A 27,462-nucleotide genomic window follows, 5' to 3' on the forward strand; every position below is an offset into this window, starting at 1 on the left:
TTCCTCCAGAACGAGGGAACCTTTCAAAATGAGCACAAGACTCCAGATCTTTAAAAAGAGGAATTGATAATTTTATTTTTTTTAAAGATTTTATTTATTTGACAGAGAGAGATCACAAGTAGATGGAGAGGCAGGCAGAGAGGGGGGGGGGGGGGAAGCAGGCTCCCTGCTGAGCAGAGAGCCCGATGCGGGGCTCGATCCCAGGACCCTGAGATCATGACCTGAGCCGAAGGCAGCAGCTTAACCCACTGAGCCACCCAGGCGCCCCGGAATTGATAATTTTTTAATTGAAATTATTTTTTATTTCAGAGAATGGGAGAGACAGAGAGAGCATGAGAAGGGGAAGGGTCAGAGAGAGACGCAGACTCCTTGCTGAGCAGGGAGCCTGATGCAGGACTCGATCCCAGGACTCCAGGATCATGACCTGAGCCAAAGGCAGTCACTTAACCAACTGAGCCACCCAGGCGCCCAAGAATTAACTTTAAAGAGCTTTTTAGCTTTCTCTTTAAAGGTGCCCTAGGATCTGCCAGGGACTGTGAGGCTTTACTCTAATGACCAATACTTCTTTCAGAGCACATGGTAGATGACTCCACAGATTATACCTTTGTTTCTTCGTTTTAGATTTTACTCTTTGTTAAGTAGGTAAAACAACTCTCCAAACAGATTCCAAGCTCTATTTGCACTTTACGCAGTAAACACTAAGACAGTCATGCATAGAATTTTGGCACCTCGGACCCCTCTGATAAAGTAACCTGGATATTCTACTTAGAGCCAGGCACATACTAGTGTGTATGCAGACTGTCCATGTCATTTCAGACATGCTGAACTCCGGGTTAAAAACCTCAAGTTAAGGGGCGCCTGGGTGGCTCAGTGGGTTAAGCCGCTGCCTTCAGTTCAGGTCATGATCTCAGGGTCCTGGGATCGAGCCCCACATCGGGCTCTCTGCTCAGCCGGGAGCCTGCTTCCCTTCCTCTCTCTCTGCCCACCTCTCTGCCTACTTGTGATCTCTCACTGTCAAATAAATAAAATATTTTAAAAAAAAAACTCATGTTAAATTTCATTCCGAAAGTTATCAAAGAAGTAAAGGAGCGTGTTGACTAGATGGTGAGAAAAAGGAGAGTGGACACCCGAAACGGGGGCAGATGGATGGGCGTGTGAACTAAGAGACTCTGTTCTCTTTCCTTCTCTTTTAAAAAAAAGATTTTATTTATTGGGACACCTGGGTGGCTTAGTTGTTAGGTGTTTGCCTTCGGCTCAGGTCATGATCCCGGAGTCCTGGGATCAAGCTCCACATCAGGTTCCCTGCTCAGCGGGGGACCTGCTTCTCCCTCTCCCACTCCCACTGCTGTGTTCCCTTTCTGTGTCTCTGTCAAATAAATAAAGTCTTCTCTTTTTTTTAAGATTTTATTTATTTGTTTGACAGAGATAGATCGAGAGAGGTAACAGAAGGAGGGGGAGTGGGAGAGGAAGAAGCAGGCCACCCACTGAGCGGGGAGGCAGACCTGGGGCTCAATCCCAGGACCCCGGGATCATGATCTGAGCCAAAGACAGACACTTAAAGACTGAGCCACCCAGAGGCGCGGGTTTTCCTGTCTTTCAAGAGGTTGCATCAGACACACATACCTACACGCACAAAAGATTTATCATGTGGGTGGTTCCCACGCAGTGTTTACCTTATGATCATGAGAGCTAGCAGACCTTATCTGCTGTTCCCTCGTCAGATTTAGCTCATATGTGCTTCTCAAACGGAATTCTGCTGTGAGAAAACATATTTTTCCCTATTAACATGGACCCTGGGTGCAGGTCCCATTCATGTAGCTGCTCCTCTTACCTGCTCCATAGCAGGGGGAGATTATCTGTCCAGGGCGCACCCAGTGATTCTACCTGGTACTTTCTTTAGGAATTTTTTTTTTTTAAATGGAAAGTTGTTTGTTTATTATTTGTTTTTTTTGTTTGGGTTTTGTTTTTTGTTTTTTGTTTTTAATTTTTTTCTTTAGGAATTTTTAAAGCTAATGCTTCTGGTCCTCCTCAGACTTCAGAACCTTACCTGCTGTCACCCATTGCCTTCCATGCCAGATACCACACTTCAGGAAGGAGAGGGATAAACCCAAGGGAATTCCAAAGAGAGCGACGAGGATGGGAGGTGGACGTTGGCAGAGGCTGAAGAAACTAGTCTTAGGGTGTGAGACCTGGAGAAGGCGCCATGGCATCAGCCTGGCCCTTCCCAAATCCTAGCAGGGTCCGCACAGTGGCAAGATGCTAAAAATGAGGCTGGGTCAGGTCCATGCGGGGGAAATCTACCTTAAACTGGAACAAGCACTTGTGAAGATAACATGAGAGGACATGAGCTTTAGGGAGAATATTGAACTGGGTGACTTGTGAGATCGATTAATTCTCTAAGTGTGTTTTGATAAAGTGCTGTGTGCCAGGCATTAGAAGCACACAAATGAGTAAAAAATCCAGAGCTTGCTCTCACTGTCCGGTGGAGAAGACATGAATAACTCGATGCCATTCGAGTGCTGGCATCGAGTTCCTACCAGAGTACTGGGGATCAGTGACGGTGGAGCCATCAGCTTGGCTGCCGGAGCCAGGAAAGGCCGCAGAGAAGAGCTGACGCCTGAATTAGTGAGCTCACCTGCAGTGCACAGGCAGAGACAGGAAACTGTCCCGTTCCGAGCAGGGGGAGCCACTGAACTGCTAAGGGAACACATGGTGTAGCGGGGCTTGGGGATCAGATCTTGGCTTAGCTCCTCTGGCGCTGGGATCCCAGGGGGCTCTTCTGACTTCCCTGAGCCATCACCTCTCATCTGCTAGCGCAGAGCATATACCAAGCCATCCAACTTTGAAGGCGGGACGAATCTGGGATCGTGTGTAAAGGAACTGGACATGATGTTTGATCAGGTGTGGCTAGCAGGAATTCTCATCCCTTTGATTGTAATTTGATACGGGCCTGCGTGTTTCTCCTCTCCAGCGCTCCTCAGAGTTTCTGCATTCCTTCTTGCAGGCCTCCTGACACCAGGCTGTGCTCTCTGAGGTAGTTAGGGCACCCAGCTTCCCTTTTCTCAGAAACGAGGTGATTCTCAGCCAGGAGGGAAAAGAAACTGGTTACTGTCTCATCCTGGTTTCGGTATTAGGCTATCAGTTGATTTATATAAAGATTAGCCTAGTTAAAATTTACATCCTTCTTAAACATTTAACAAAATAATAAAAATAAATTACCCTAAGGGTGCCTGGCTGACTCAGTTGGTGGCGCATGTGACTCTTGATCTTGGAGTTACAAGTTCAAGCACCACACTGGGGCTAGGTTTAACTTAAAAAAAAAGAAAGAAAGAAAAATGACCCCTCAGGTCTGGGGTTTTGGTTCGTAAAGTTCATAGAAAAAAATTCAAATAATTAAGGACACAAAGCAGTCACATATTGCACCTCTCCTGCCGGGTGAGGGCCATGCTGGGCTGGCTATTTACCTGCACCATCACACCATCCACACAGCAATCCTGCAGGTAGTGTTACCGCTGGCCCCACTTTACAGTTGAGAGGCTGAGACTCCTTACAGTTAAATAACCTGGAGAGTGAGTTGTAGCTGCCCATCCCTTCCATTCGCGTGGTCTCGGGGTTGTTGGTAACCTCTCTGTGCCTCGGTGTGCTCATCTGTGAAATGGAAAGAGCATCTCTCTCACAGGATTGCTATGAGCCTTCAGGGAATGGATGTGTATACGGTGTTCAGAAAGATAGCAGGTGTTCAGAAAGATAGCAGGTGCGGAGGTGCTGGCAGTTGGCTGCCCTGGCCCAGCCCATTGTCACTGTCCTTTCCTCATTTGGAGCCAAGCAGCAAGTTGTAAATGGAGCTAGGGTTCAGCCAAGCCCTGGAGCCCTAACAGATAATACTCATAATGGATCTATATCTTGCTTTACAGTTTACAGCATGGTACCTTCTAGTTTTTCCCCCTTTCTTTTCACAGCAGCCCTTGAGGTAGCTGAAAAGGTTCCTGACTGTGCCACTCTCGATGAGGAAGCTGACCCTCAGAAAGGGGAAGTGACTGACCCAAAAGGGAATGATTTGGCCAGTCTCTGCACCAAGGCAGCATCAGGTGGCCTGCCCTCTCTCCCACCTTTTTCAAGGTTAAAAGTTACGACTAATAAAAGGTGCAGGTATGCCTTTTTCAGAGGGCTGCTGTGAAGTGAGACAGCGTGTAGAATGGACAAGCTGTACATCCTTTTCCTCATTTGGAGCCCAGAACAGATAAGGCCCTACCCTCATCCTAGATAAGACTGTCCTTGACCCCAGACCTTGCTGAATCTGAGAACAGAGCAGCTGGCCTGCAAAAGAAGCCATTTGCTCAGTCACCTGTTGGCTCTGGATGCAAGGGCGTGGAACTCATCCCCAATACAATTAAGATAAAGAGTAAATTGCAGTTCCGCCAAAAGTTTCTGGCTCCGGTGAACTTGGGTTTGTCAAAGCACTTCAGTACTTGCTCCGTGTCCGAACTCCAGTCTTTCCTGGGTGCTTGGCATTGGGTGAAGCACACTTGGTCCTAGTCAGAGGAGTTCCGCAGCCGGTGAGTCCCGCAGCTCCTGCAGTCCTCATGGCTGGCACCTGTTCATCCTCTTTCCTCCTTTTTCATGGCCCTGCGCTTCTGCTTACACTTTTACTAATGTTATTTGATCCGTGTCCTTTATCATAACTCCAGCGTTTGTGGAAAGACGAAGGACTGCGTAGACGCAGGAAAGGTAAAACTCCAGCAGCTCGTTAACCAGTCTCTCCCTCCCTCCCACACCCTTGTCCCCCCTTCCCCACAGTTTTGTCTGGACCACGGAGCAGCTCTTCCAGCCTCTTAGCCAGCTGCCAACCTAGGTCCCGGAGATGGCCGACGTGCCCAACGGTGAGCAGGGGTGTGCCTCCCCGCTGGAACTGTTCAACAGAATAGCTGCCCAGGGGGAGCTCGTGAGGTCCCTCAAAGCGGGAAAGGCGTCAAAGGTATGTGGTTTCATCGGATTCTCTGCCTGTGCATCTGGGCCAAGTCTGGGGTCATGTTACCCGGAACAGACTGTTCCCAAGACTCTGTTCCCTCGGTAACTGAGGTATTTTGGCTCTAACTGTAAATTCATTTCCTCCTTTATTGATACATGTGGTCTAAAGAAAAGCCCCTGAAATCCAGCCGTCATCCACCCTGCCTGTTCCCAGAAATGAACTTTTCAGTCCTTTCTGCTGATTCTCAGAATTACACTTTTATGTTGCTCCTTGTTGATATTCAAGTTTGGGGCTTTAACTGTAGAAAAGGAGGAGTTAACACTTCTGTCAGCGCTCCCCATCCCTCTGGTGTCCCGTGCATGTCCCCGCGTCAACGTGGACGCTCTTCTGACAGCATCCATGCTACTGACAGCTGACCCCATTGAATTGAGTTTGAGTGTTTTTCCTTTCCTGCCCCGAAGTTGCTGTTTATCTCCATTCCTGGCGGTTCCATGTTTCTGTGTGCAATGGGTGTAGCTCTCCGGGCCCCCTTCAGTTAGGTGAGTCTCCTCCTGAGGTGCTCACGTGAGCCAGCCTGCAGCTTACCTCCAGAAGGTCTCTCTCAGCACTCTTCCACCTCAGATGGACTGCTGTCTCTCACCGTCCACACTGCCCCCGTGGGCCCTTCCCTCACCTCCCTGTTGGGTCGCTGTTTCCGATCCTGTGTGGCACTCCTTTGTGTATGTACTCTCTTGATAGAGCAAGTCCTCCAATGGTCTCTGAAAAAAATCCTGCTAAAGAAATAATGTGGGGGGATCTTGCATGTCTGAAAGTATCTTTATGTAGTGTCTGATTGACAAGCAAGAGTGGGTATGGAATTCTAGGGCAGAGGGGATTTTCTCACAGAATTCGGAAGCCAGGGATCTGTCTTCACCGAGCTCCCAGGGTCGCTGTGAGAAACCAGATTCCGTTCCCTTGGGTTTTCTCTGGAAATTTGCAGGAAGGTCTCGTTGTTCCAGTATTCTGAAATTTCTTGGGATGAGTACATCCTTTCTAACTAGAAACTTCTGACCCTTATTCTGAGAAATTCTGTTTCTGATTCTTCTCTTCTCTTTCCTTATTTATGGACTTTTTTCCCCCAGAAACTGGTCCTCTGCTTTTATGTTTTGACTTGTGCTTTCCATTTTGTTTTCTTCTTCTTTCAAATATATTTCCTCAACCTCTTATGTTGCCATTTTTTTTTTAAAGTAAACTCTTTTTCATTTATCCTGTCATTTTTAACTTCCGTGAGCTCATTGCTTTCTGGATGTTCTTTCCTCGTTGCACCCCATTATCATTTCCTAGGTACAATAAGTATCCTTTTATCTCTGAGCTCTTGATGATGGTTTTCCTGATGTTCTCTGCGGGACAGAGGAGCTGGGCTGTATGGCCCTCCTCCACCCTCCCTGCTCACGGTGCATTGCCCCTGCCCCTGCTGTACAGAACACCCCCAGTCTAGACACTTGTAACTTGACCTCTCCAGCACAGGACCTCTGGCTTGGGGTGGGAGGGGGTGGGAGGGGGTGGGAGGTGGAGGGAGGTGGAGAGCCAAGCAGCTGCTTCTTAAAAGGACTTTCTACCTGTGCTCCTAATTCATAGCCGGTGTTCACCCTCACTTCCCCAGATGCCCTGGTCCCAGATCCCCCAGCAGCGTAATTCCAGTGTTTCTACGACATCCTCACATTTGTTGTTCCCGGTCCAGCAACTCTGTGGCTTCCAAAATCTTGTTGCTGGGGTCCTCTTTTTGTTGCCTTTGTCCTCATGGGGTTGTGCTTTTCTGAAAGGTCTCTGCTGTTGCTGCAGGACATTTCAGAAGTGTGATCCGTGCCATCTGCGTCTTTAATGCACATGAGCACTGCCTTTCATTCTGCTCTGCCTCCGCTCTTCGGTCACTCGGCTTCTTCCACTACTTCCTCGTCCGTCACTTCCAACCCCTGTGTGTCCTCTTCAGAAGCCCCCGCCCTGGGGGTCCTCCCCAGATGGGGGCCAACCATCTCCCACCCACTCTGGCAGTTTACTTTGATTCTTTGGACCCCAAATAAGCCATCACACATTAAAAGAGATAAATACCACTGAAAGTGATGTCCCAGGGAAGGGGTTAGCTAATCACAGGAAGAATCCTCCAGGGAGGACTCAGTGGGTGAGACTAAGATATTCTTTAAAAATCAGAAATAAATAGGGGTGCCTGGGCAGTTCAGTGGGTTAAAAGCCTCTGCCTTTGGCTCAGGTCATGATCTCAGGGTCCTGGGATCAAGCCCTGCATTGGGCTCTCTACTCAGCGGGGAACCTGCTTCCCCCTCTATCTCTGCCTGCCTCTCCGCCTCCTTGTGATCTGTTTGTCAAATGAATAAATAAAATCTTAAAAAAAAAAAAAAATCCGAAATATATAAAGGACCCACATGTTAACCGTTTGCTCTTTAAATCCATATTTGGAAACTTGGCAGTGGTATATGTGTTGATGTAACATTAAGTTTGAGTAACATTTAATAAGTTCTTAGCTAGCAGTTCTTAGTGACCTGCAGTTATAATCATTGTTAAACAAGCAGTACTTAACACAGTTCGGTTTAACACAGTTCAGTTTACTCTTCCAAGTATGTTCTTTGATATGTGCAGTCCACTGACTCTCAACAAGAGAGATCAGAGGTTGCACGATGAAGTCAGACTTAAATGATGAAAATTCACAAGTAAATTTGATCCTGGAAGGTGTTACAACAGAAGCACCTGCTATTTTAGAAATTCACTTTATGCAAAATACTAGAGCACTTTGGGAACACCAATGCAGTGAGGGCACCGTGGGCTCTTTCTCCAGCAGTCTCTGCCATGTGTCTTGACCGTGGCCCTCGACATTCTCTTCTGCTCCGTATACTAAGGGCGAAGATCCCCAGCTTCAGTAACAGCTTACTAAATAGCAAGGTGTCTCCTGAGGGCATAGGTCAGAATCTAGGGGCTCTGCGGGGAGACAGTGGCCAAGGGCATGAGCACTTTAGGCAGAACTCAAGAAATGATGCTGGATCACAGAGGTCAAGACAGCAGGGTCTGTTTTCTTGTCCTTTTAGTTTACATAAACTTTTTTTTTAAGATTTTATTTTTTTGAGAGAGGTCCAGTGGCGGGGCAGAGATAACGAGCAGGAGGGGTAGAGGGAGAAACAGTCTACCTGCTGAGCAGGGAGCCTGATGCGGGACTTAGTCCCAGGACCCTGGGATCATGACCTGAGCTGAAGGCAGATGCTTAACCACCTGAGCCACCCAGACGCCCAAGGTAAACTTTTTAAATTGAAGTGCATCATTTATTCAGAAACTTACAGAGCTCATAATCAGCTTACTGAAGTTTCACAAAATAACCACACTTGTAACCAGCGTCCAGATCAGGAAACAAGATAGCAGCACCCAGAAGCCATCCTCAGGCCCCTTCAGTCACTGCCTCCATTCCCTACCCTAGGCCTCCGCCATAGATAGTTCTCCCTTTGTTGGAACTTTAGATAAAATCAGGTTGTACATAGTCTTCTTTTGTTTTTTTCTTCCCCCAGGTCATCAGCTTTTAAATTGTGCTTCCGTGTTCTGGTCCACGTTAAATTGAGAACAAGAAAATAGAAAGGCAAGCTTGCCTGACCATTTATTTATTTATTTATTTATTGTGATTTTTTATTTTTTAGTTAACATATAATGTATTATTAACCCCGGGGGACAGTCTGTGAATCGCCAGGTTTACACACTTCACCGCACTCACCATAGCACATGCCCTCCCCAGTGTCCATAACCCAACCACCCTCTCCCCTCCCCACCCCACCCCCAACCCTCGGTTTTTTGTGTGAGATTAAGAGTCTCTTACGGTTTGTCTCCCTCCCCATCCCATCTTGTTTCATTTATTCCTTTCCTACCCCCCCAAGACCCCCACAGTTGCCTCTCAACTTCCTCATATCAGGGAGATCATATGATAATTGTCTTTCTCTGATGGACTTATTTCACTTAGCATAATACCCTCTAGTTCCATCCACGTCATCACAAACTTGCCTGTCCATTTAAATCCCATTCTAGACTACAAACAGTTCTTGAGCAGGGACACTGGTGTTTGACTTTCAGAGAGCTTCCTAGTTGCAAACAGAGTTAGACCAGATAGAGTATGCAATGTCAACACAGCCAGTGATAAAAGGGTATTGACTAAAGTGTCCTTCAGAGCAAGGTAATTCTTCCCATGGATAATTCAATAAATCATGCTTGCTAAACATTTATTTTGTTGCACTGAGCTTAGGCACTGCAGAAATGAGGTGAGTAAAACATACCTAACCCATCTGGGCAGATATCCTATCTCTTCTAGGAGATATGTCCACGGAGTTACGAAGTCCACAATTCTAATTCATTGTAATAACGAATTCCTGGTTGTTTCAGAGTTTAAAACACAAATCTGTGCCTGCAGAAGTGCCCCACGGCAATAGTTCTCTGTGGCTTGGGGCCGTACCTCACGCAGCAGTTTCCTCTGAATGGAGTTCAGTGATATGTCTCTCCACTTAGGAAGTCGGCTTCATAGAACAGGATGTGTACACTCTGAATGGGAATGTTTGTACTTCCTTTGCCAAGCAAATTGGCCTGTGTATATTCTTTGTTTGTGATCTAATCCAGCAAGGCCAGTTACAGGAGCAGAGTTTTGGGGCACAACATGACTAATCTGCCTAATTAGGCCTCCTCTTCCAGGGGCCGGCCTTCGTGGGTGGCTCGTGTGGGCCTCTGGAGCAGGAGGTCTCTACCAGATTTCCAGAGTACCCAAGGATATAATTTTACATTTGTTTTTCTTATGCTTATTTTTAAACACTCAGTGTGCAAACACTCTGGACAGCTTGATAAGATTCCAAAATACAGTAATACAACTGTTTCTCACTGCATCCCTCCTTAATTTAGGACTTGAAAGCCTGTGTTTTTCCTTGCCTTTTTCTGTTTCCCTGATGTCTAGAGTTGCGGTACTGTCCTCAGTGGCATTATTTAAGCCTCCACAAATACTCCTCTCAGCTGTAAAACATAAAAACAAGATCCGATGTAGAATTCCTTATACTCAGTCCAGGGAGCTTGTCACACACATTCTCTGGCATCGGTGGCATTTGAGAAATCTTGAGTATATTCAGTGTGTCATAAAGAACAGTGTGTGCCGTGTCTGTCCCATAGCATTTGCGGTACTGATCCGCAGCGCTAAAACAGCACAAAAATGAGAGACATTTCAGACCACGACTTGCTGTGTGTCCACCGGCAAGCTCCTTCACCTCGCTGAGTCTCCGCGTCTCCAGTTCGAACAGCACAGGGACGATGGTGCCTGCCTCCGAGGGGTGCTGTGAGGCTAAGGAGGGAACACGTGTGAGGGCATTTACGCGGTGCCTGCCCTGTGACAGTAGTCCCCTTCGGCAGAACGTTCGCTCTGGTGTATTACTGGCCTTCATCCTCGTTTCCTCTGTCCAGGAGGAAATCGAGTCTGCAGTGAAGATGTTGTTATCATTGAAAATGAGCTACAAAGCGGCGGCGGGGGAGGACTACAAAGCCGACTGCCCTCCAGAGAACTCAGCACCTGAGAGCGATAGTGGCCTGGGATCCGCAGAAGCCGAGGAGGATTTTGTGGACCCATGGACAGTCCAGACGAGCAGCGCCAAGGGCATTGACTATGACAAGCTCATTGGTAGGTCCTGGGAGAAGCCCCAGCTTATACAAGTGATTCCCTCGAGTTGATCCCACTGGTGTGTTTTTGTTTTTAATTTTGAATTATAAGCTCAGTCAAGCTTCAATGCCAAGAAAAAAAGAGATCCTAAAATTTTTTGGTCGTGCCGTCCATTCCCAAAGGATTCTTTTCAACTGAAATAACAATGTAAAACTTAGTTCAGAATAACCATCCATAGTAGAGAGCTTAGTAGAAGGTTTTTCCTTTTTTTTTTTTTTTTTTTGAGTGATTCAGAACTTGAGGGAAGGTCTATTAGAATGGCATCTTTGCAGTCATTTAAACCTCTCACGGGGCGCCTGGGTGGCTCAGTGGGTTAAAGCCTCTGCCTTCGGCTCAGGTCATGATGATCTCAGGGTCCTGGGATCGGGCCCCGCATCAGGCTCTCTCTGCGCAGAGAGCCTGCTTCCTCCTCTCTCTTTCTGCCTGCCTCTCTGCCTACTTATGATCTCTTTCAAATAAGTAAGAAAATAAAAAATAAAAAATTTTTTAATTAATTAATTAATTAATTAATTAAATCTTCTTTATTTATTTTTAAATGAATAAATAAATAGATAGATCACCTCTCACTTAATGATTAAAGTCAGGAATGAATTACCTAAGTCAGAGTCTCTCTTCCGGTGATAACAATTGTAGAGCTGAAAAGTTGGAAGTTACCTTGAGAAGGGTGACTCCTCACAGGGCAGGTGGCCACTGGCAAGCACCTCCTCACGAGGCTTTCTGCTCAGGGAAGTCCTAACTCTGAGATCACTGGTAATCACCAGTGAGGAAACATTGCCGACATGTTTTTATCAAAGTCAAAAGCCATTTTCCATAATTTAAGTATAGACAGTCAATGAGGGAAAATTCATTTGAAGACGTAATTCAGTGCAACAATTAAAGGATACTAAAATACAGAGTCAGTGTCAACAGATTATATCTTAATAAGCAACTGGGGGAGGAGAAGTGTGAAAAGTTGCAAGCCAGACTGAATTCTGGATGTGTTTCCCATCAAAATCCAATCCCAGGGAAAACAGGGGGTTTGTTGTTGTTGTTGTTTTAAAGATTGTATTGTATGTATGTATTTATTTATTTATTTGACAAACAGAGATCACAAGTAGGCAGAGGCAGGCAGAGAGAGGAAGAAGCAGGCTCCCTGCTGAGCAGGAGAGCCCGATTCGGGGCTCGATCCCAGGACCCTGAGATCATGACCTGAGCCGAAGGCAGAGGCTTTAACCGGCTGAGCCACCCAGGCACCCAGAAAACAGCGTTTTATTCTGTAATTTGTTTCCTGTTTGTCTGGTTGTGATCTTAATGCTCCTTACTACAGTGAAGGTCATTTGACTTTGGGTTGAGAGAAGGGACTGGGAGCAGAAAACCTAAAGAGCCTGGGTTCATCAAGATTGTACACAATACACTAGTTTTTCCCTTCAGTAATATGGGATCGCCAGACCTCACACCACCTAACATGGCTATATCTCCTTTGTTCCAATTTTCTTTTTCCAGTTCGGTTCGGAAGCAGTAAAATTGACAAGGAGCTGGTAAACCGGATAGAGCGAGCCACGGGCCAGAAACCACACCGCTTCCTGCGCAGAGGCATCTTCTTCTCACACAGGTCGGGGCTTCTGCCCTCCTCTCCTTCAAATTACAGATGTGATCAGGAGGGTCTTCCCTCAAGCCACCTGCTCCTGTGGGGACAGTGGTAGCCACCATCTGTAGACTGGGGTCCACCTTCTGCCCAAAACTGGCTCCGGGTTTATGCCCTGTCCCTTCACCCTTGGGCCCTTACTTCATTCATTTATCAACTGCTCCCTTCACAGTTGGAGGTCACATACACCACAGATGAGATTATGCCAGATTATGTGCTCTAAATCATAAAATGTCATAAAGACAAAAGAGATTAGTATATCCAAGTTCAGCATTTCCCACGAGATAAGCAGTAGCTTCCTGAAGTTCTATGCCCCTTCCTGCTATTGTCCTGGCCTGCTCCTAAACCCTGTTACCAAAAGAGAAACTAGCACAGTGTACATGGAAGAGACTATCCCTACCCGAGACTGTAAATTCTGTGCAGATAATTATCAGAAAGTGGGCAGGTTCTGGAAGTGTTCCTGCCTCACCCACCCCACCAGTTAGCCCATTTTATGGTCCATGGCCGGGTTGTTCTGTTCTCCTTGCTCTGCATGTTTGGTTATGGGAGAGCACACACAGGACGGAACGCGGCAGCCTGCCAGAACACTTCGGGTTCCATGTGCAGAAAACTCCAGACCCTGCTCAGCCCTCTTTCTGGACGAAATACAGTCACAGCTTTTTACCTTCATTAAGATTTAGTTCACGTTTTTAAAGTATGCAATTCACGTTTTAAAGTAGCCTTTAGTATATTCATAAGGTTATGCAATAGTCACCACCACTTGTTAATTCCAGAACATTCTCACCACCCCAGGAAGAAACCCCGTCCCCAGGAGCAGTCGCTCCTCCAACCCCCCCCTCTTTGCGCCACAACCACTGGCAACCCTCAAGTTTCCAAGGTTCTGTCTTGTGGCGTCAGGTGTTCGTACTTCCCTCCCTCATACCTGACGAGTGGGTATAAGAAGGAGGTGCTGAAGACCTGCTGAATAGGTACACCCCGTTTTTTTGTTTATCCATTCACCGGTTGCTGGACATGTGGGCTATTTTCAATTTTGGGTTTCTTCTCTCCTATAAACCCATAAAAGTTAGATTTGGTTAATTGTAAAAACCAGAGAAGGACTCTTTTCTTCCAAAATTAAGTTTTTTAAATTCTTTCCTTATTTAAAAGCAGTGTATGACTGGTGCCTGGAAGTTTAAAAAAAAAAAAAAAAAGGCGCAAACACACACAAACCATCATCCCAGGAGCACTGTTAACCCTTGGTGAGGGATGTGAGGAGGAGTCACTTTTTAGAAACCCCAGAAAGGTTCTCTTTTATTTTGGGACACGTTGTTGAGAAAGAACATTTACACCCTAGAGCGGTGGTCTCACACCCTGGCAAACTTGGCGATCGCTGAGGGAGCTCTTTAAAAATACAGATCCCCAGGCATCACCAGACCCCCTGAATCGGAATCTCTGAAGGTAGGACCCGGGTAGATGTAACATGACCAGTGATTCTGATGCCCAACAAGGAAACCCTTCATGTGCATTGCCTGGACCCCAGTCCTGGGGAAGAGCAGATGAATCCAGAACGACTCCCAGCTGAAGACACTTGGCCCCAGCCTGGCTGAGGAAGCCCAGAGGAGATTTCCTGCTAGGGCCTGCCTCTCCACTCTCCCAGGAGGTCTTCCTCACTCTCGTCCCTGAGTCAGGAGTGTGTGGAACTCGCAGTCTCCCAGTCTGGGTCTCCGGAGTCTCCAGGCTGGGGGTTCTGATAAGGATTGTGTAGTGTCGGCTTGGTGTCATTCCCAGGAACGGGCGTAAAGAAGATGGTGTGTGGACGTTGGTATTCGAAGTTTACAGAGGAATTCCGTTAGCTGCCCAGCCATATCCCGCTTTTATTCCAGACCTGCGTGTCTTACACTTTTTAAACAATCACAGGAGAAACACATCATGTCAGTAGATGTTTCCTGCCATTTTTCTAAGACAGGCAGCAAGGGCAACTTATCACGGTGTCGTGTTTTCTCCGTCTTTGCCAAGCATTAGCGCCTTAGTGTTTCTCAGAAAAGTCACACCATTTCCTTTTCTCCTCTTTCCTTTAGAGATATGAACCAGATTCTTGATGCCTACGAGAATAAGAAGCCATTTTATCTGTACACGGGCAGGGGCCCCTCTTCTGAAGCAATGCATGTAGGTCATCTCATCCCGTTTATCTTCACAAAGTAAGTATTGAACCGTATGCTTTTTGTCCCTTTTATTAGTGAATCTGGAATGGTACTCACAGACCATGTTAGATAACAAGACAGATCTCGTCTGTGTCGCTAAGGTGCGAGGGGACGGGTGCTATTGTGACTTGGTGACTCTGGTCCCGCTGTCACGTTAGAAAGTGTGGCGTCATGGAGCAAGCCCAGCTTTGGAGTCAGCCAGCCTGTCTCCACCTGTCCCTGTCCCTGTCCCTGTGACCGTAGCGGTCACTTCCCTGAGCCTTCGTTCCCGCATCCGCAGGAGGGGTGGGGGGCGGTAACACCTCCTAAAACTGACCAGCATAAAGCAGCCGGCCCAGAGCAGAGCGCAGGCCCTTCCGCGCTAAGTAAATGTAGTATCCAGCTCCACAACGTTAGACTATGTGACTATGTAGACAAGAAAGTTTTGCGTACACTCTCAGTAGGAACTGCGATTTCAGATGCACACCGGGAAACGAGGCGGCCACCTTCTTCCCACGTGTCTCGTAGGTGGCTGCAGGATGTGTTCAACGTGCCCTTGGTCATCCAGATGACGGATGATGAGAAGTACCTGTGGAAAGACCTGACCCTGGACCAGGCCTACGGCTACGCCGTGGAGAACGCCAAGGACATCATTGCCTGCGGCTTTGACATCAACAAGACTTTCATCTTCTCTGACCTGGACTACATGGGGTAAGGAGAGAGTGCCCGGCTGCCTTCTGGAGAGAGAAGCGGATGCAGAAGCAGCTCCTCGCGGCCACGGCAGAGTCAGACACGTCTGAAATGGTCCTAAGATCTGGGGAATGTTTTCCCTCCTTTATGAAACGTTAGGATGTGGTTTCTTGCTCTCGTTCACCAGCTGAGGTTTCCATCCCCAGCTTGAGACAGAATTGTAGTTTCTCTCCAAGGACGGTCAGTTGGCCAGTGAGGGTCTTTCTCTTTCTTGGCGTCCCTTTTTCCTCACAGAGAAAAGATTCGCTGGTACACGGTCCCCTCACAGTCCAGTTCTTTAAGTCAGCCACTCCATAGCTAAAATACGCATCCAGAAAATCCTCGAAACTTTTTTTTTAAGATTTTATTTATTTATTTGTCAGAGAAATAGAGAGCAAGCGTGAGCAGGGGGAGCACAGGTAGAGGGAGAAGCAGGGAGCCCAATGTGGGACTCAATCCCAGCACCCTGGGATCATGACCTGAGCCAAAGGCAGATGCTTAACCCACTGAGCCACCCAGGCAACCCTGAATTGAAATTTCCAAGGTCTTCATCCCAGATAATTGCCAAGAACTGTGTTAGAAAAACAAGACTCTGTCAAGTGTCCCAATAAGAATACGTTGTTCTGCTGGGCAGGTACTTTCTGAGCACCTGAGAGGCAGTGCCCCCCCCCACTCCGCCCCCAGGCACTTGTCCTTGGGGAGGGGTGTGGCCGTATCCGGCAGGCTCACTACCAGGAAGGAGTGCTGTAGAAGCTGGGTCGGGCAGGGTTTGCACGGAGCGCAAGGAACTCGCTCACTACCATTTCCCCCAAACGTCCTGCTACAGGACTGCCTCCGAGGGTGGCTTCTAGCCACAGAAATAGCTGCCTTCGTAAGAGGTCTGGCCTTTCCACCAACTAGTACCTGAGTTCCTAACTTTCTCATTTTACCTGTGAGATTTTTTAAATCCCTTCTCTCTGGGCATAGAGGCATTGTGTCCTTGAGGAGACATGATCTTTGAAGGAGGGAAACAGACCCAGGTCGAGCCCTGGCACCTCTCTTTAGAGCTCATGAGTCGCAGCAAGCCTGGTCCACGAAGTAGGGTTACATGAGACCCTAGATGTGATCGCTGGTGTCATTTTCATGGTGCTTTACTTTCTCTCTCGCCCCTCATTCCTTAAGAATTCTTGATTCGTCTGCTCGAGCACATAGCCACACCCTGGGTCCTGCTGCTCTTTTCAGGGCCGGGCCGAGCTGACAACTGCCCAGTCACCGTGTCCTCTGGTGCCACCTCTTGCCTCCCATGGCAGCCCCTCACAGCCTCGGTCCCCCACCAGCCAGCGCTCCCCGTAAAGCACAGATGCTTGTGTCACTCCCCACCCCCTCCCACTTCTGTCATCCTCGGGTTCAGGGGTGGCCCTGTTCCACTGGGTCAGTAAGACCAACAGTCATGGAGAGCTCTCTGCAGCCGGGTCCTCCGGGGCCCTGGGAACCCAGCAGTGAGCCGAGCGGAGTGCCTGCCTCGCTGAGCCGAGGGACTGGTGGGGTGAAACGAACACCCCCTGTATCCGCAGAGATGACCGAGCGGTGACGCCAGAATGGTGCTCGCGAGGGTCCACCCCACGACCCAGCATCCTCCCAGCAGATCCTGAGAGAACATGGGGCCTGCAGCGACTTGCGCAGCCTGCCTCTCCGCTGACCGCCCTGTGCGTCCTCTTTGCTCAGCAGGAGCTTCTCTCCCTTGCCGAGCTCCAGTGGAGACGAAAGCCCAGACAACCGTGAACCGAAGGGTCTCTGCTGCCTCTTCCCAGAAAGAGCTCTTAGGTTGAACCTGAGGTCAAGAGGGAAGTTTTAAAAGTTAAATCCTGTTTTAAAACATCTTATTCCCTTCAAGAGGTTTTTGGTTTTTGTTTTTAACAGTTGAGCTTCTTTTTTATCTTGAAATTTAACTCAAAATCCAGAGCTTTGATTTAACAAAGCTCCTTCCTGGTCTTCAGGAGCTGGAACTACAACCAGGCCAGCCTCCACCCTGTCTTTGGGCAGGAGCAGAGTGGTGAGGGCCCTGCAGGCCAAGAAGCCCAGAGCAGGCCAGCTGGCTCCAGACACCCTGTCCCCACACACATCTCTGGCCCTGAGTGTGGGCCCAGAGAGCCCTTCCTGCCAGGAGCCCCAAGGGACGGCTCAGCCTGCTCATTCACACAGTCAGTAGGCCACACTGGTGCCAGGAACACCGCTGCTGGCGAGGCCATCATCCTGCAACTGTGTCCGGTTAGCTACTTGTGGCGCGGGAGCAGGCAGTTAACAGGTGACAACCAGGTGATAATGAGTGCCGTGAGGACAAAGCAAGGGGGGTTCACCCTGCGGTCAGGAGGTCCTGGTGCCTGTAACAGAGTCATGAGGACTTGATGAGGTACTACACATAATGTGGCCTTCGAGCAGTAGCTGGTGAGTGCTTGGCAAACATACGATCTCAAATCACATTCAGCTTTAAAACCCTGTCCCTGGTTCCCTGTGTAAGGTCACCGGGCGCGCAGGGAACCAGTGCCCCTCCTGGATGCACTCACAGCCTCCAGCCTGCACGGCACGAGCACTGGCTGGCAGAGAAGGAACTCCCCTTCCAAGAAAGGTCAGGGCTGTCTTACTCAAATGCTGCTCAGACACCACAGGGCTACAGTCCTGTCACTGGGGTGCTGTAGACTCACCCTCCCGTGGGGACTGGAGGCCGTCTTGTGCAGTGTGACCACGGCTGGAGGAAGGTTGGCCACTGGCTGATTTGCCAGAATTTGCCGTTGCCTCTCCCTGAGGATGCACGGAGCGTTTGCCATGGCCCTCTCCCCTGGGTGGCAGACGGCTGCTTGTCCTCACCAGGTGTAAGCAGTGTGGGGCCTCCTGCAGTCTCCCAGGACCCCTCCGACAGGAAATAGTAACTGTGTCAGCAGGACCACAAAGCAGGCATCTTTGCGGGGAGCACCCGTGTTGGGAGCACTTCGCTTATGGCAAGGTTCCCGGTGTGTCCTCCCTCTCTCTCTAACACAGCCCACCCCCGCCCCCGGCCAGTGCCCTGGGCCAAGACTGAGCAGGCTGCTAAGTGAAAGTCCCTCTCTCCCTCCCAAGTGGGACTCCGCCCCACTCCGCACAGACCACAGTGTGAAGCCTTTGCCTTTACGGTTCTCCCTGCTACGAGGCTGCTACGTCAAAGGGGGAGTTGAGAGGTGTTAACTTGTGTCCAGCACTTAGCACGGCTCCTGCCACGGGATACAAACACATAGTAATCCACTTTTCCCCTTCCTTTGTGGGGCCTGACACCTGGTTGGGTGGAGAGTAGAGCTGCTGAGCATGTGTAAGAAGTTCCTCTGGGTTCTGCGCTGCCCTGTATTTGCTTCATCCTTAGCCTAGGTCCTTCTGGCAACAGAATGGCTGCCACAGCTCCAGGCCTCATACCCACATCCCTCACCATCCAGGAGAGAGCGTCCGGTTGCTTGAACCAGCCACAGTGGCCCAGCCCTGTGGCTGGGCATGGGGTCAGCCTGCCCGGACAGCATGGCTGCCGATGGTGGACAGGGCCGTGGTAACTGGACGTATTGGTTTCTCTGCAGATACTCTCTAGCAGCACAACACAGAACAGAGTCGGTCTCACGGGAAGACTCCCTTGGGGCTCCCAGACTGGAAGCTCTGCAGCATACCTGACCGTTGACAGAGTTTTTATGCTGTTGGGAGGTTTTAGGTTTCTTTTCGGGCAGAGTTTATTTTTTTTTAATTTTTTATTTTTTTAAATATTTTGTTTATTTATTTATTTGACAGACAGAGATCACAAGTAGGCAGAGAGGCAGGCAGAGAGAGAGGAGGAAGCAGGCTCTCTGCCAATCAGAGAGCCCGATGTGGGGCTCGATCCCAGGACTCTGGGATCATGACCTGAGCCGAAGGCAGAGGCCCTAACCCACTGAGCCACCCAGGCACCCCTTCAGGCAGAGCTTAAATGCTCCCCGTCCATCCCTGAGTCCGAGCGTGTTCTTGCCTCATCAGCCCGGCATCCGACGTCGGTCTCACACTGGTTTCCACACCTCCCTGGCAGCTCCGCTTGGCCTGCAGTAGCTCTCTCTCCCTCAAGATGCCTTCTGGGCACCTTCCTGCCCGGTCCGTGTCCTCGGCCCACACGTGCACGCTCAGGTTTCACCATCCACTGCTTCGGCCTCGGCGGGAAGCCACCCTCTGAGCCTGCGGTTTGATCCCATTTGTCTGCAGGATGAGCCCGGGCTTCTACAAGAACGTGGTGAAGATTCAGAAGCACGTTACCTTCAACCAAGTGAAAGGCATTTTCGGTTTCACTGACAGTGACTCCATCGGTAAGGAGCTCGCCATGGCCTGCGTCCCGGGGTGAAGCACCAGCGTCTGCCCCGGGGCCCAGCGGCCTGTCAGGTGGCATCCCTCGCCCCTCGCCTCCCCACAGCAACCCCATGGGCAGGTCTTTGCCAGGAACCGGAGGAGCTGGAGCAATGCCTGCAGCCCCATTTCCAGGCCTTGTGCTGCACTTCTGGGGACCATATGTCACCCCTCAGTCACCCACTAAGAGGCTTGGAAGAAAGGAGGAGACGGGTGGGGATGACTAGAGCTCCTCTGCCTGCTCGCGGAGTCCCAGCCCATGCAGGCGCCTCTAGTAGAGGCCAGAGCCTCCGTTTCCCCCATAAGAGGAGGGACGTGGCCGGAAGGCCTGTGGTGCCCACCCTGCCCGCCCTCACTGTCCTTCCACGGCTCGGCCCCCTGCACACACACTCGTGTCCCTTTCCGTGTACTTCCGTGCCTGTCAGACACATCAGCCTTCTCCTTCTAGACCCTTAGCTCCCAAAGCTAAGAATTGATCCCTGAGACTTGTGGGTCTCCTGATCCTCTTCCGTGTTTTGTTTCTGCAACACGGCTCCAGGCCGAGCAGCCGCGAGCCCGGGACAGCATCCCCGAGTGTGCGTGTGGGTGCCGCGTGGGAGAGTTTGCCCCGCTGGGAGGGGGCACCGCCTGGGGCCCTGGCGGCGAGGGGACCTTCAGGGACAAGTGCAGAAATGCCATGGAGAGGCCTCACTGGGAGTCTTTTCACATGAGCAAGACCCTTGAATCTTTCAGTGAGATGAATTCCTGACAATTGGGGCATAAACCCTGTGCTTTTGAAAGGGTTTTTATCCTTGGAAGGCCAGCATTTCCTGGGAAGATGTCTCAGGGAAGGCGGCCCTGGGCAAACAAGAGACAGACCTATGCCTAGTTGCACACTGTGCTGCGAAGCACCCGGGTTTGAATCCTGGCCCAGCCGCCTGCTTGTGGTGTATTAGCTGCGGCCGGCTGTGTCAGTCTGAGCCTGAAAGTCCGTGGCTGTAAGATGGGAGCCATACGGTACTTTTTCGTAGAGTTGGGAGCAGCAGACAGGCCCGGGGTTGGCCCCGAGCACAGCCTGGCACCCACACGCAGGGAATGGCCACCGCTGCTCTGTGTGTGAGCGGGGCGCTGGTGGTGGTGGCAGCATGAGTGTGCCCATGTTGTACGGATGGCAGGGGCTGGCCCAGCACCGCTCGTCAGAGGTCGCATGAAGGTCGGTGCCCTTGGACCCCTTGTACAGGTCTGAGTAAATAGCAGCAGTGATGGTGACAGCAATGTCCAAAGTACTGAGAACAGTTCGGGGTTCCAGGTACCAGAATTTGTACGATCATAGGTGAGGAACAACCTATGTGCCTATGGGTAGAGACGGGCGAAACACTCCCTGCCACGTTTACGGGACAGAAACACGTAGCAACCACCCAAGTGAGGGAGAAGTATAGTGTGCGGTCAGCGCAGAAATGCAGAGGGAAGCCGAGAAAACGGAGATCGATGCATCCTGGGACTGGAGATCATCTCTCTTCCCTACTGCTCTGTGGTTTCAGATTCTCTTGAGTGATGGTTGCTTCTCTAAAGGGGAGGACGCCTGTTCGTGTCCATCCCTTTTGCTGGGTGAATTAACCAGAACAGGAGTCGACGTCCTGTGTGAAAATACTTCGTTTATGCTTTCCAGGGAAGATCAGCTTTCCCGCCATCCAGGCTGCCCCCTCCTTCAGCAACTCCTTCCCTCAGATCTTCCGGGACAGGACGGACATCCAGTGCCTCATCCCCTGTGCCATCGACCAGGTCAGCAGGCGGGGCGAGGCGTCCATCGGTCCGGGGTGCTGCACTCCTTGATGGGAAAGGAGGTTTTAAAAGGTGCTGGGCGGGGGGCAATCCTGTAAGCTGCCTGGGAGCTGGGAGCTTCCCACGGAGGCCGCGGACGCACCCCCAGGCTGACAGCCGGCCCGTTTCTGCCGGCTGTCCTCAGTCCCTCTCCCCCCACAGGATCCGTACTTCAGGATGACAAGAGACGTCGCCCCCAGGATCGGCTACCCTAAACCAGCCCTGCTGCACTCCACCTTCTTCCCCGCTCTGCAGGGGGCCCAGACCAAGATGAGCGCCAGCGACCCCAACTCCTCCATCTTCCTCACGGACACCGCCAAGCAGATCAAGACCAAGGTGAGCACTGTCCGGGCCGGAGGGGCAGCCCGCGTACACAGAGTAGGTGTGCGTAAGACGCACACGCATCACGTGACTGTCCTTCCAGCGTCCTCTGCCACGGCGCTGGGGTCCAAGGTCAGTTACAGCCACTGCCTGCGAACTCCAGGCGGCCTGTCCCTGCGCCCAGACACCAGATGAACTTAACTTTGTCCTTTTGTTTAGGCAAAATTTTGGTTTTTTCTTCTCTGCTTTTCTCACCAGTGCTCTACTCTGGAAGCGAAGTCCTGGCAGTTTTCTTTTTTTAGGATTTTATTTATTTGAAAGAGAGCGAGAGAGAGCATGAGTGGGAGGAGTGCCACAGAGAGAGGGAGAAGCAGGGTCCATCCCAGGACCCTGAGATCATGACCTGAGCTAAGGCAGACGCTTAAGTGACAAAGCCACCCGGATGTCCCATGGCAGTTTATTTAATGATGGAACGTATTCCACTACATTCCCAAGCAGCAGCCGTAGTCCAGCAGATGGACCGGGTGCTTTATGTTTTCTGGCTTGATTTCTCATGGGGAGACAGTGGGGAGCACCTTTAGAGGGATGAGGGCCAGAGAAGATGACCACCCTGGCCAAGGTGGGGCTTAGGGGCACATGTTCCCACAGAGACTGGGAATGGGTGGGGGTCCTTCATCAGGACAGTCGTGGCCGTCCCAGCATGCATCGGGCACTCAGCACATTTTTGTCAGGTCACCAAAGAAATGAGAGTTAGGAACCTATTTGAGCTTTTTTGTTTCCCAGGGCCCTGCTTTTGCTGCTCGCAGGGTCTGAACTGCCAGTACAGGTACAACCCCCTCCCTGTCCCATGAAGCTACTGACATTTTATTTGGAATCTAGTGTGTGTTTGTGGGTGGGAACTTCACAGCAGGAGTGACTAAATCTGTATCTGAGGTGTGTGATGCAACCCTCCACTGGTGCTGGCCCTTCCGGCGTCCTAGGCGGGTCCTAGCGGACAGCGAGGGGCCCATCCTGTCCCGAGCCTCTTCCAGGAAACAGCCCCACCGACTCCGCCGCCCTCTCGTAGAAGCTGCTATGTTCGGGGCTTGCTCCTGCCCTTTCTCTACTGGCTGGACCTTCCAAAGCCTGGAGTCCACATGCGGGGGCGGGAGGCGGGGAGGGTGTTCCTCTTCTGTCCAAGAGGGGAGGCACTTTGGTTTTTTAGTTGTTTTAAGGAAGTCATTTTTGGGACCAAATTATTTTTCATTCATTTAGGGATGAGCAAAGGCCCCGAGGGTGGGCCGGCAGTAGCGTGAGGTCAGGAAGCACACAGCTGCAGAGGCCACAAGAGTTGTGAGCAGCCTGTGTGGCAGGACAGGGTCAGTCCCCACGCCCACCTTCCAGTCCAGAATCCACCTCACACCAGCCGGCGCGGGGCATCTGCCCCAGGCCTCCTGCAAACAGCAGCAGCAGCCGTACTGGGCACTGCCACGTGCTCGCCTGTGTCGTCTCACTGATTCCTACCAACCACCGGGAGGCCATGTTCGTCTTGGAAGCAAGGACGTCAAGACTCAGAGGGACCAGGCAGTTTCCTACCTCCACTCAGCTGGGGAGTGGGGGGGTTAGGACCGGACCCCAGCTCCCCCATTGCATGGGCCCTCCCATGGCCTAGAGTCAGGAACCCCAGGTTGTCTGTGCACTGCCATTGGCGAGTGACCTTGGTGTCCAGGTGAGACATCTGTGAAGCGGGAGTGGCTGTACTGATCTCAGGGACCCTGGGATCATGACCTAAGCTTGAAGGCAGAGGCTTAACCCACTGAGCCACCCAGGCGCCCCCCGTGGATAGCCTTTAAACCAGCCATGGGAGCCTGGGAAGCTCTGTTCTCAAGACTGTCTTCCCTGAGGCCCAGCAGCAACCTGGCTTGGCCTGCGAGTCTGAACAAAGGAAAGGCTCGTGCAGGCCTGCCCAGGGTACCAGAGCTCAGGAGCACCCCGTCCTGGTGCTTTCTCTTCTTGTTTGTTTTGTCGTTGCATGGTTGGTGCAGTTTGCTTACGTTGATTTTGTTCTGCAGCTTGCTCTCTTGTTTTGTGAAGGAGAGGGAAGAATGAATGGGTCGTTGTCTTACTCTGCCCGCGCCCAGCATGCAGCCATTCACGCTTCCCCTGTGCCGGGGCAAGAGCAGGTGCCACCCCCTGCCACCTGACGGCCTCTGCCCCGGCGTCCGCCTGCTGCCTGCCCAGGGTCCCGGCGCAGCCCGCCAGTAATTGCTGGGTGGTCCTGGGAGGGGGAGTAAGCTTCTCCACGTGGGCGCCGCCAGCTCTACCCACCCTTTTCCCCAGGAAAGAAAAATAGGGTGACATTTGTACATGGTGGGTCTCTCATGTGCTCATGGGAAGAAGGTTGAGACTTTGTCCCTTTTTGGCTTTCCTTCTCTGGCTTCTTGGCCCTGATTTCCCCCAAGATGATCTTCAGTGATTCCAAAACCACTGTGCTAGTTTCTGAGTCTTTACTCCGCTCTGGGGACTGCATGCTTCGGTGCGGTGCCTGCGGGCCTGGCGCCCTCTGCGCGTCTCCTGGACTCTGCTGTCCCTTTCGAGCCCCATTCTGGGGGCTCCCGTCCTCCCGCCCGCACCGCCAAAGGCAGCAGCCCCCGTTCCCAGGTTGTCTGTCTTACCCGAAGGACCTTGTGTCCGTCCATCCCTGGAGGATGCTTCACCCCATTCCAGCTCTGTTCTGTCTGTCGTGGGGGTGGGGGTCCAGAGCCAACCTCCCGGCCCCCCTTCAGTTGGCCACATTGGCACGGACCCGGGCTCACCGGGCAGGCAGGAGCAGTTTACGGGGCTCCTCCTCCCGACTGTGAGCCCCAGCCTCCTGCGCAGAGACCTGACGGGGCAGAAGCAGCCTCTGGCCCGACTTGCACCCTCGGCTCCCAGCCGACTGCCGCGCGCAGCGGCCCGGCCCCTGCATCTCTGTGCTCCTGCCGCCGCAGGTCAACAAGCATGCGTTTTCTGGAGGCAGAGACACCGTCGAGGAGCACCGGCAGTTCGGAGGCAACTGTGACGTGGACGTGTCCTTCATGTACCTGACCTTCTTCCTCGAGGACGATGACAAGCTCGAGCAGATCAGGAAGGTGAGGCCGCAGGCCGCAGGGTCCAGCCTCTCTCGTGGGGGACATGGGGGACAGGGCGGTCTGGCAGCCGAGCTTAGGGTGGTCGGAGCCTCAGGGCTCGGCCTTGGCCGCTGAGACGAGGTGAAAAGCGAGGAGGTCTGTCTGCCCTTGGCCACGCGCCAGGAAGCCCGGTGACAGTACACAAAGCAACGCACAGGCTGTGGTTGCCACCCACAGCGGTCTCCCTGGCTGGACACCGCGGACTAGGGAACTCCAACAGGACAGAATCTCAGTTCTGACACCGCCCGCACTGAGTCAGCGTGGCCATGCGTGGCTGTGGTGCGGGCAGGGCCCCGAGGCTCGCCCAGGGGAGGTGAGGGTCCTGGTGTGGACTCTCGGCAGCAGTTGGGTGAGGGGTAGGAGGAGGCCAAACAGTACGTGTAGCCTTTCCTCGGGTTTCCGGTCCTCGGAACCTTCCCACGGAGCTGATCCTGACTGAGGACTCTGCGTGCAAACACGTTAAAACTGGTTGTAGCGAACAGTGCAGAGCAGACGGCACAGCACAGGGGACGCTGTGTCGGAGCCACAGGAGCGGGAGGCCGGGAGGGAGCTGCCGGCCGTCTGGGGCGCGTGGAGCTCCGACTGGCAGAGAGGGCGGGGGCAGCGACGCGGGGCTGCGCGGCAGGCAGGACCCGGCATTTGGAGAAAAGCACCAGGGAAGGTGCACATCTTTTTCACTTCCGGGCATCACCCCTGTGCCAGGCTCTGCGCGGGTGCTGCGGGCTGGGCTGGCGCCCAGAGGAGGCAGGGGCCCAGGCGCGTGAGCCGCCTGTCACTGTGGTCTGTCTCCTTCCGGGCAGGACTACACCAGCGGCGACATGCTCACTGGCGAGCTCAAGAAGACGCTCATAGAGGTTCTGCAGCCCTTGATCGCCGAGCACCAGGCCAGGCGCAAAGAGGTCACGGACGAGATAGTGAAAGAGTTCATGACTCCCCGGAAGCTGTCCTACGACTTTCAGTAACACTCCTTTTATATGTGCTTATAAAGAGATGTAATTTACCAATAATTCCAGCCCAATCAAATCAGCACTACCCATAGGCTCTGTCACACGGTAATTACTGGATGGTATCTGGAAGCCCTGTGTGTGTCCGTGCCGTTTTTTTCCCATGACGTTCTCCTTTCTGTCTCGTGGGCCAAACCCTTGGGGTCACTGGGTGCCAGCTAACGTCCCATGGTCAGTCCAGCTGGAGTCTCTCCCGCAGAGCAGACCCCCATGTGGGACCTTTGGCTTCGTGTCCACAGGCCAGCCTGTCAGGTCCATAGGACAGCTGCTGGTCGCCACACACTCTTCAGACTTGCTCTGTGAAGGAGTGTGGTGTCTGTCTGCATCCCTGAATCAAAACGCATTAGCATCAATTAAAGTGTGCTTTGAAAAGTCTACGAGCGGCAGTGCGGTGGGCACAGGTGTAATTCAGGCCGTGCCCAAGGGAATTTAGAAGACTTGCCGACTGAAAGCTTTGCGAGACGTTTGGCTACAAGAGCTCCCAGCTTGAAAGCTGCTTTCCACGTTGAATATTGGCCCAAGTTGGCCGGGCTTTATTGAATTGAGTCTTCTGTGGGCGAGACTCCAGTTCCCCTACCACACTCCAGACCGTGCATGCACCTGCTCCAGGAATCGTGCTTTTCCCCGATGTGCTAACACTCCGTCCACCAAGCAATCCCTGACACTCGCCCTGAAAGCCAAGGGCTGCTTCATGCTGGTCGTGCCAGATGCTGAGGGCTCTGTTATCTTTGCAGATGCTTTTGTTTTGACACTTGACTGGCGTGGAAGTCTTTCTGCACAGAGCAGTGCCCCGGGCCAGGTGGACGTAGCTAGAAAGTGCGCGGCAGCCCTCCAGGCCCCAAGCGGCCTGTCCCTGGGAGGCTTGGTAAACCGTGCACCCTGTGTAGTTTGGAAAAGCGGAAGACCTGTCTCAGGGAAGGCCCAGGCTTGAGGGGTCTGTGCTTTCTGGAGATACGGGGTCCACTCCCTCATGCCGCTCATTGGCGTGAATAAACTTCCTTCGGTCCTGCCTGTGTCGCTGTGCTCTTGTCTGTCTGGGCTTCAAAGAGGGACCAAGCCTGCTTCGGGCCCAGGGCGGGGCTGCTGCCAAGTGCGGCAGCTGCTCCAAGGGTGGCCCTTGCGTCCACGGGGTTACCCAGAGGGGACATGAAGTGGAGACACAGCCTGGAAGCCCCCGTGGCCCCAGGTGCAGGCTCCCAGGAATCTGCTGGGAGGTAGCCTGTCTGCCTTCTAGCCCTTGGCAAGTGCCCAGCTGCTGGCTGTCACAGCTCATGGGATGCCTCCAGCCACCCAACAGGGATGTCTCGGGGCACGGCCATGGGTTGGGCAGTGTGGCTGGTGCGGGAGCCGCCTGTCTGCCTCAGCCCTTGCAGGGATGGCGCCCCGGGCTCCCTCTGTTTGCCCAGGCTCACTTCCAGGTGGGGACACTGACACTTGAGAGAGGCAGTGTGGCTTGTCCAAGGCCACCCACTGAGTTTGTGACAGGCAGGCCTGTCCTGCTTCTTACTTGCTGTGTCCACACGCACAGAGGGCCTGTTGCACAAATGAGTGTGCCGAGGGTCCTTCCCCGGCCTCCACACCAGCCCTGGCCAGCGCCCCCAGCTCCCTCACCTGGCTGGCTGCGGCCCTCCATGG

General features: G+C 52.0%; 1 protein-coding gene across 2 annotated transcripts in view; it reads left to right on the top strand.

Moving 5' to 3' along the window:
* WARS1 (tryptophanyl-tRNA synthetase 1) overlaps window positions 1–26,838 on the top strand; it is a 28,360-nt gene extending 1,522 nt beyond the window's left edge. For both annotated transcript variants that reach the window (XM_082737683.1, XM_082737682.1), the window contains exons 2-12: window positions 4,798–4,975; window positions 10,430–10,643; window positions 12,165–12,273; window positions 14,364–14,483; window positions 14,994–15,176; window positions 19,416–19,516; window positions 21,202–21,314; window positions 21,516–21,689; window positions 24,644–24,784; window positions 25,624–25,781; window positions 26,562–26,838. In XM_082737683.1, the coding sequence (XP_082593809.1) occupies window positions 4,862–4,975; window positions 10,430–10,643; window positions 12,165–12,273; window positions 14,364–14,483; window positions 14,994–15,176; window positions 19,416–19,516; window positions 21,202–21,314; window positions 21,516–21,689; window positions 24,644–24,784; window positions 25,624–25,781; window positions 26,562–26,583 (1,449 nt within the window). In that variant the 5' untranslated portion in view covers window positions 4,798–4,861 and the 3' untranslated portion in view covers window positions 26,584–26,838. The remainder of the gene's footprint in view (window positions 1–4,797; window positions 4,976–10,429; window positions 10,644–12,164; window positions 12,274–14,363; window positions 14,484–14,993; window positions 15,177–19,415; window positions 19,517–21,201; window positions 21,315–21,515; window positions 21,690–24,643; window positions 24,785–25,623; window positions 25,782–26,561) is intronic.
* Window positions 26,839–27,462: the final 624 nt, after the last annotated feature.

The sequence above is a fragment of the Mustela nivalis genome, assembly GCF_964662115.1.
Source record: "Mustela nivalis genome assembly, chromosome: 6".
Classification (NCBI taxonomy): Eukaryota; Metazoa; Chordata; class Mammalia; order Carnivora; family Mustelidae; genus Mustela; species Mustela nivalis.